Source organism: Lipotes vexillifer, unplaced genomic scaffold, assembly GCF_000442215.2.
Source record: "Lipotes vexillifer unplaced genomic scaffold, Lipotes_vexillifer_v1.1 scaffold623, whole genome shotgun sequence".
Classification (NCBI taxonomy): domain Eukaryota; kingdom Metazoa; phylum Chordata; class Mammalia; order Artiodactyla; family Lipotidae; genus Lipotes; species Lipotes vexillifer.
In genome coordinates this window covers 227,109-236,380 of record NW_006796847.1, presented here as the reverse complement: position 1 = coordinate 236,380, position 9,272 = coordinate 227,109, and the positions used below count along the sequence as shown (strand labels likewise).

General features: G+C 39.3%; 1 protein-coding gene across 2 annotated transcripts in view; it reads right to left on the bottom strand.

The window, feature by feature from the left end:
• The window catches only part of CRPPA (CDP-L-ribitol pyrophosphorylase A), a 327,109-nt gene that overhangs the window by 313,972 nt on the left and 3,865 nt on the right, over positions 1–9,272 (bottom strand). For both annotated transcript variants that reach the window (XM_007469029.1, XM_007469030.1), the window contains exon 2: positions 1,062–1,338. In XM_007469029.1, the coding sequence (XP_007469091.1) occupies positions 1,062–1,338 (277 nt within the window). The remainder of the gene's footprint in view (positions 1–1,061; positions 1,339–9,272) is intronic.

Here is a 9,272-nt window from a genome sequence, read left to right as displayed (position 1 = left end):
TTTTTTTTTTTTTTTTTGTGGTACACGGGCCTCTCACTGTTGTGGCCTCTCCCGTTGCGGAGCACAGGCTCTGAACGCGCAGGCTCAGCAGCCAAGGCTCACGGGCCCAGCCGCTCCACGGCATGTGGGATCTTCCCGGACCGGGGCACGAACCCGTGTCCCCTGCATCAGCAGGCGGACTCTCAACCACTGTGCCACCAGGGAAGCCCCTACAGCCTATTTCTATTATACTATACTAAGTCTGGGCCATAAATTTTCACTGTCTCAAATTTAAACTGCAAACTTAAGTTTAGTATCTATTATGTCATTTACAGGATTTTACTCAGTAATTTTAAAAAAATAAATATGTTCCAAAGATTACAATAGATCTTCTGCTATCCTGTGTTTATTTTGGTGAAAGAGAAGTGAACGCAGAATTCTGTCATCCTAAGACTATTCACTTTAAGGGGTGTGAAAATCTTGCCTGGCTGTTTGTGCTAAAAAATAAACCACTTCTAAAAAATTAAAACAAAAATTGGGTGAAATGAGCCAGGTTTTTTTTTTTTTTTTTTTTTTTTTGCTTTAAGTCACATAGCTCCTAGACTCTTACAAGATTCTTAGGCTTTCTTTTCTTTTTTTGTCATGCCGCGGCATGTGGGATCCTAGTTCCCCAACCAGAGATCGAACCTGCACCCCCTGCACTGGAAGCGCGGAGTCCCAACCAGTGGACTGACAGGGAAGTCCCTCTTCGGCATTTTTAGGTAAAGGAATGAAATTAAATATGCAGCTAAGGTCCATCCATTCATAACCACACTCTAATGACATTATTGCATTCTTCTCCAAATAGCTCATATTACATTATGATAAATGACTACCTAGCAAAAGAAATTCCAGAACAGTCTCACAATCTATAATAATATAAATTTCCTAAAACAAATTAGCATAACGTCTTATGTCATCTTGCCCATTTTAATTAACTTGACATTTAAATACTGAATATAATTCCATCAAAATCCAGCAAATGAGTATGTGCTATAGCATTTGCCCCTTTTATCCATTCTCAGTAGTATTTCAATACTTACCCCATGTTCCTTAGCAGCTGTGACAACTTTAAAAAGGACATCTTCCTCCACAAATGGTCTCACAGCATCATGGATAATCACTACTTCTGGCTTTGAGAGTCTACAGTTGGGCTGATCCTCTGCCAGTGCTTTTAGTCCATTGAAAATTGACCTGTGGCGGGTCACTCCAGATTCAACCAGAGAGATGCCTTTATGCTGGTACCTCTGAATAATATACTTCATTGCTTCCATGTTCTCTCCAGTTACTGCCACAACAATGTCCTTTATCCAAGATACTCTATAAGGAAAGTATGCACACATCTCGTATCAATTGATTCTTAACTAAAGTTAAGCTAGTAACAAAACTGAGTTACTAATTACTACTAATACATCTTCATAGGGACATTAAAAACGGAAAGCTACTAAGTAAGTCAATGTTATGCATTTTTAATCATGTCTAGTAAAGGGGTTGGTTAAGAATTTGTATTTCTCATACTATAGAAACATGAATATAAATATAAGTAGTATTTTTCAATACAGTGTGAAAGTACCTATATTGCAAAGCATAGATTAGGTATAGATATGTATCACAGATTTCTTAAGTTAAATAATTAGCATATTCATCAGTAGACTGAGAGAAAAAATTTAAGATTATGCTTTTAAATTGCTTTTTATTCCCCAAATAATTCTCTCCATTAAATAGGAACAACCCAAAGCACTTCTGAATTCCACAAGTTCTCTTTCAAGAAATCCACTGATTTGGCAACAAAGCTGGATAACTGAACTAAACTTTGCCTACATCAAGGTGAAATGTTTTAGCTTAAATAGGGAAATTATGCTAATTAAGTTTGTATAAGTATAAATCAGGCTCAAATAAAAGAGAAAACTCATATTTTAATGAAATATAAAATTAAAGGAATTCATCTGTTGAGTCAGATACAAAACAAAGCAATTCTTCTCTGTTCTGAAACACTTTCTTAGACCTACTGACATACAGATGCTAACAGTCCACAGCGCTGAGTGGCAGTGGCTGCAGTAAAGTTGAGCAGAATTCTCTTGAAGACCAGTGTTAACAGAGGCTACCATGATTATACACTCAAAGTTCCTCAGCTGATGGGCCCAAGCCAGGAAAACTGCCTCTGCCCATGATATCAACTCTGATGAAAGGCCACTTTAAAATTTAATGGCATTCTTAGCCTCTGAGATCCTACATGTTCATGCTAGACAGTTAAGTCTTGTACTCACTTTTAAAGAGATGAAAGAAGGGTCTGAAAATTACTGAATAATGAAATTATCGATAAATGAAAAATACTGGGTTGCTTCACTCAATAATTAACCATCTCCTACCTTCTGCTATTGAACAAACCCTTCCTATAACCCAAAACCCCATTCTGCCTATGGCTACGACAGCACTACACAGATGCATACAACCAAAACTTCAAGGCACACTATCCTTTCATTTTAACTCCATTCCTCTAACAAATATTTATTGAGCACTGAATAAATGATCAGAATTGAGTACACAATCGAAATAGTTACTGCTTTCACAGATCTTACAGATAAAAAAAAGAACACCAACAATTCCAAGCTGCAATAAAGTGCTGTGAAGGAGAGGTCCAGGCTCCAGGACTGCATGCAGCACAATATTTGACCAGCACAGAGAAGGCCAAGATAATGCTCCCTAATGAAGCAGAGTTTTCTCTTCAAGTGGCAAGAGGCAGGAAAATAGGCAAAAAGATTTGGAGGGAGGGAGAGAGGGATGGTTTAAACAGAGGCCGTAGCAAGGTTCTGAGAAACTAGGAGGAAATGGAGGGGAGTTCTTTAAGCACAGAGAAGACCCCATGAAGAGACTGGAGGACCAGACAAGTGATGGGCTGGGCTAGGCCATGGAGACCTCCAAGGCCATATTAGCAGTTCTAGTCTTTAATCTTAAAAAATAGCAATCTAGGGCTTCCCTGGTGGCGCAGTGGTTGAGAGTCCGCCTGCCGATGGAGGGGACGCGGGTTCGTGCTCCAGTCTGGGAAGGTCCCACATGCCGCGGAGCGGCTGGGCCCGTGAGCCATGGCTGCTGAGCCTATGCGTCCGGAGCCTGTGCTCCGCAACAAGAGAGGCCACAACAGTGAGAGGCCCCCGTACCGCAAAAAAAAAAAAAAAAAAAAAAAAAAGGAATCTAGAGAAAAGCTTTATGCAGGACATTTACACTCAAATTAATACTCACCTCCCCCAGTATTCTATGCTGTTCAGTGACATAATAGGAACTGTGGTAGGCAGAATAATAACCCCCAAATGATGTCCATCACCTAATTCCCAAAACCTGTGAATATGTAACCCTACCTATCAAAAGAATTTTCTATATGTAATTAAGGATCTTGAGTTGGAGATCATCCTGGGCTATCTGGGTCGGTCCAATATAATCACAAGAGTCCTTAAGAGTGAAAGAAAAGCAAGTGAGTCGAGGGAGAAGATGTGGTAACAAATGCAGCACTCATTATGACACAGGACCATAAGTCCCAGAATGCAGGTGACCTCCAGAACCTGAGACAGTAAATGGTTTGCCATCTGGCAAGTAAATGGATTGTCCCAAGAGCCTCCAAAAGGAACCCAGCACTGCTAACACCTTTATTTTAGCCTAGTGAAAATGATTTTTTGACTTCTGACATCGAAAAGCTTAAGAATGTATCTATGTTGCTTTAAGCCACTTAGTTCCATGGAAATGTTTACAGGAGTGATTGCAGCTTCTAATTTTAGAGCATAAACTTTACTTTGGTGCAAGATGGAGAACAGATTGGGTAGAGAAAGCATGCAGACAGACCAGGTAGGAAGCTGCTGCTGAGGTCCGAGCGAGACAATGATGGTAGCCTGTCTATCAGATGGTGCTTGTGGATAAGATTTAAGAGATGGTAATCGTCCTGAGTCAGAGGTAATAATCCTCCTGAGTCAGTAAGAAAAACTAGCAAAATAATTTATCACTTAATATGAAATAGCTAACATCGATTAACTTACTATGTCTTAAGCATTAGTCATGTTTTAACTCATGTAATCCTCACACTCTATACTATCTCATATGGGAAACACCAGAAGGATCTGATACACAAATACATCGTACTTTAACTTCCTATACTGCCATCTGATGCCAAAAAATACTTGAAAAAAATATTTTTACCACTTTTCATCAAAATATAACATTCCATCTTCTACAATGTAGGCTCCACGATGGCAAGGACAGTATCAGTTTTGCCCATTGCTTTACGCCTAGTAGGTACTCGATAATTATTTGTTTTATCAATAAATGATTTTGGTCTGTCTCATCTACCAGGATCTTACAACATAGCATAGTTTGAAGGATTATGAAAACAGAAAGCTCTCCTCATCAACCTGAAAAGAGAATGAAAAACAATGAAAATGCTTTCCCTCTGCAATATACTGTTTGCTGATTGTTTTGTTTCAATGAGTTTGACTCTTTACTCTGATTTCTGGATTCTAAGGCCCCAAGGATGACTGGGATTACTTATGTTTTGTCAGACACCTTGGGGGAATTTTAATCATAAGCAAAGCAAAGCAACACCACTCACAGAATACCAGACCAGACAATATGTAGTTATGTGAATAGGCAATAAGGAGGATTCTAGAATATGACTGAGTGTAGGCTGCTCTTTGCTTTGTCATCCATCCATCCCCCACTTCTATCATTGCAAATTTAACACTGCTAGAACTTACTCTATTTACATGGTTTAAAACTTATACTGTGCTAAACCAAGTCCTTAGCAAGTGACAGTTCCTCAGCGCCCCCTAGATGTAAAGTTTGCCAAGGTTCTGTCTCCACTGGCACAGCTGTGACCCAGGCAGCCATCTCTCCCATTATTTCTGCAATAGCCTCTTAGCTCATCTCCTCCTTCTCACTTAACACAACCCACTCTTACCACTTCTAGATGACTTCGCTCAAGTGTAAACCTTAGGCCATCCCCTGCTGGCTCTTGAGCCATGCCCCTCTTGGTCTCTGCCATGTCCCTCTTTCTGTGACCGCCACATTGTCTCACATCCAGGTCTCCGTTTATGCTGCTTCCTCTGCCTCTCAACATTATCCCCCATCCTCATCATTCCTCCACCCCCACCCACTCCTGGCTGAGTCCTACTGTTCTTCAGCTGTCAGTTCAGATGTGGCCTCCTCCAGCAAGCTTTCCTTGACATTCTGGGTGCGGCATCTCTGCTCTCAGCTCCCAGAGTACTCTTATCGCTAGAGTCTTATCAAGCATCGTATTGTTTCATTTTACCTCCCTCACTAGGCTGCCAACCCACAAAAAGCAAAGACTATATCCCAGGGCTTGGCATATACTAAGCTTTCATTAATATTAATAGTAGCAATAGCAACTAAGATGTATTAATTGTTGGCTAAGTGCCATGTACTGTTTGGAGCATGTGTCTGTAATATTTCACTTAATAGTCACATCGGCTCTGAAAGAAATCACTATTATCTCCATTTCACAGATGGCACAGAGGCAGTGACCTGCCCATGATTATACAGCTAGGAAACGAAAGGACCTGGGTAGACCCCACTCTGACTTTGGAGCTCACACTACAAACCTCTGTAAAAGCACTAACACTGAGAGGTCATAAAATCCATGAGAGCAAAAAAAATCAAATCTGGATCGTCATGTCTCCAGCAATCCATTTATTTTGAACAATAATGCTGCATTTGTGGTCAAAACATGGTCAGGTTTATTTCTTACAATTTAAGCATAAGTATTCCTTCATTCATGGGTTCGTTTAGTCATTCAGAAAACATCCAGTAAGCATCTGTCATTTGCCAGACATTATACTAGTCACTGGTAGTCCAATAACAAACACCGGCAGAATTCTTGACCTCACAGACTATGTATCAAGAAGTAGCTGTTGGACTTCCCTGGTGGTGCAGTGGTAAAGAGTCTGCCTGCCAATGTAGGGGACACGGGTTCGAGCCCTGGTTTGGGAAGATCCCACAGGCCACGTAGCAACTAAGCCCGTGTGCCCCAACTACTAAGCCTGAGCTCTAGAGCTTGTGAGCCACAACTACTGAGTCCACGTGCCACAACTACTGAAGCCCGTGCACCTAGAGCCCATGATCCACAACAAGAGAAGCCACTGCAATGAGAAGGCTGCACACGGCAATGAAGAGTGGCCCCTGCTCACCGCAACTAGAGAAAGCCCGCGCGGAACAACGAAGACCCAACGTAGCCAAAAAATAAATAAATAAAAATAAATTTTTAAAAAAGAAGTATCTGTTAAATGAATCAATGAATAGATAAGAGGAAGCTTAAACAATTAGAAATAAAACGTGCTCTTGAGTTTATAGAAAAGTGTAAAAGTAATCAAATCTATTTAGTTTATTAATAGGACATCACACTTTATTAATAGGACATCACACTAAGTTTGCTTTTTTTAAAATAGAGAACTTTCAAGTACATGTTCAACTATATCAGTGGACAGGATTTTTTTCTAAGGCAAGAGCTTAACCTGTCCCCTAACCTATCACCTTTTACCTTCCATAGGCTATTCTATCAGAAAAAATAAGCTAAAAGCAACTTTTAAAGACATGTTGCTTTTTTGACCAAAACTTACATGAAATTAAATGTTTAAATATAGAATAATGAAGAGGGAGAAAGATAGGACATTGCTTGACAGTAGTCATTCAAACATCTGAGTTAATGAACTCCCAAAGGTCAATCCCAATTTTACTGGAATGCCTTAAAATATCTATAAAACGATTATCTATGTTCCATCAAACAGAAAGCAGTCCAAAAAAGTACAGATTAGACAGATATACTCGTGGCCTAAGACTTCTGAAACAATTTTATGAGGCTCTAAATAGAAAAATGATTTAAACAAGTGTTTCTCAAACTGCAGATTTCAGGACCCATTAGAGTATCATCAAATCAATTTTCTAAGTTAAGATTAACAGTTTTGAGTCAATAGAAATTAATACAATAGTAAAATTGGAATGCATAGCAAGTAGTTAAGGACAGACTGTTTTCATGGAATTCTCTTTCAAATATGTTGGATGTAGTTAAGTATGTGTCACTGAGTCATGAGCAAAATCTAATTCTTAAAACAGGTCACAATAAAAAAGTTCAGACAGCTGTTTTACACAGCTCTTAAGAGATAATGGGCTTGTTATGCTATTTTGTTCAGCAACCAAGCATACATTCAGCACTTGCAAGCCTTTTTAAGTACTGTTTGTGTTTCGAAGGATTTAGTCACATACTTTTCTAGTTATAGAATTAAAAGCCTTTTACAGTATTAAAATTTAATATGTAGAATCATGGCACTAAGAAAGGCCTTAAGTACCTCACACAGTGCCTAGTGAACAAATATTTGCTGAATAAATGAATCTGGTCGACCACCTTAGCTGAAGGCAAGTCCACACTGAACCCCCTGTAGCTGGATTTTATCAAGTTCTGAGTATTTCCTTCCTAGCACATTCCATAGGCAAATACAAACCTAACCTTAAGCTCCATTACACCTACCGACATTTTGAGGAAAAAATACAGTATCTCAGATGTAATCTTCTCCCAGAATATTTTAAGATATTTAAATATATTTCTATTAATATATGTATTATATTTTAAAAATAAATATTACTTCCAGGTATATTGTGTTCAGACAGTTTAACAAGATCAGTTGAAAGCAGATTTAAACAAATGCTTTTAAAAAACAGATGCAGGGACTTCGCTGGTGGTCCAGCGGCTAAGACTCCACACTCCCAATGCAGGGGGCCCGGGTTCGATCCCTCATCAGGAAACTAGATCCCGCACACTGCAACTACAGATCCGGCGCAGCCAAATAAATAAATATTTAAAATAAATAAATAAATAAAAACAGATGGAAAAATCAGGCTCTGTTAACACTCCTTAAGTGCTCTCACCCGGGCTGCAGAAGTTTGGCCCCAAGGGACAGTGACAGCTGTGGCTCACTTACGTGACAGTTGTCATGGAAATTAGGCCTTGGGATTGTACTGTGGCCATAATTTATAGATTCCTCCTTCTCCATAAACACCCTGATATTTTAGAAGGAAAATACCCAATTGGTGTGAAGGGGCTGGCTCCTGGCTGCCTTGACAATGTCAAGTCTCTTTAATACGGCCCATGAAGGCTTCCGCTGGTCAAGCCCAGGCTACCAGTCCTGGTCTTCTCTCTTGTCTCACAGTAGCCACAGGGGTGGCAATGGGAACTGAAATCTCCAATCATCTGACCTGTGCAGAACACAGTCCCACTCTATTTCTTCTACAATACAGGCCTCTTCCTTCCCTTGAATCAGACTTAACCCTTTTATTAATGAAGCATCCAGACAAAATATTTAAGTCAAATTCATATATCTGAGCAATCACTCAAAAGCATCCTAAAGTCATCTCTTTTTCTGAATCCTTAGTATAATTAATCACTAAAAATTGCCAATTCCTATCTTCTAAATATTTCTCCTGTCTTCCCTACTCTATTCCTACTTTCAGCTTAATTCAAGCAATCAATATTGCTCATTTGGATTAACATTTATGCTTTCTATTCTCTTGTTCTAACAGAATTTGCAGTGGTCTTCAGAAACACAGTAGGACAGAACAATTTTTTTAAGTACACAAAAAATATTAAAAGAAAACTTTCAGAAGATCAAATAAGCCAGAAGTTAATCCACTGAAAAACACCATGGAGTCTTTAACAGTTACTAAAAATGGACTTTCATCGATTTTCCAAGTAATAAGAAAGCCACCCAGTCTCAGTCACAAAATCCATGGTTTCCAGAACATACAAATTGACAAAATGAATTTTTCATCGGGATTTATCAGACTCGAGGAGCCTAACTCACATTAACCAAACTAAAAAGGCTCTGAAACATGAATTTGAATGCCAACGTATTAATATACAACGATACACATTTTACTATCACAACGTCCGCAAAGTTCTTTACCAATGCAACAGCATATTTTCTTCCTATAAAAGATTTCTAGGGGAAGCCAATTTATAATAACAGGTTTGGATGAGCACGGAACCTTATCAAGAAACATCTTAAGCAGTGTCCTCAAGAACTCAAGAAGCCTCTTGAGCTATGGAGAGGGCTGTGCCTGACTTTGTTCAAATCTATTGTCAGGGAAATTCCCATCTAGTCCACAGCCACCAGGAGTCTGAATAAGCATGGCCAAAGTGTGCCTCTCTGACTTGCTTTCATTGTAGTTGTCATTTGAGTCTATTTAGCTATTCCAGGTTAACC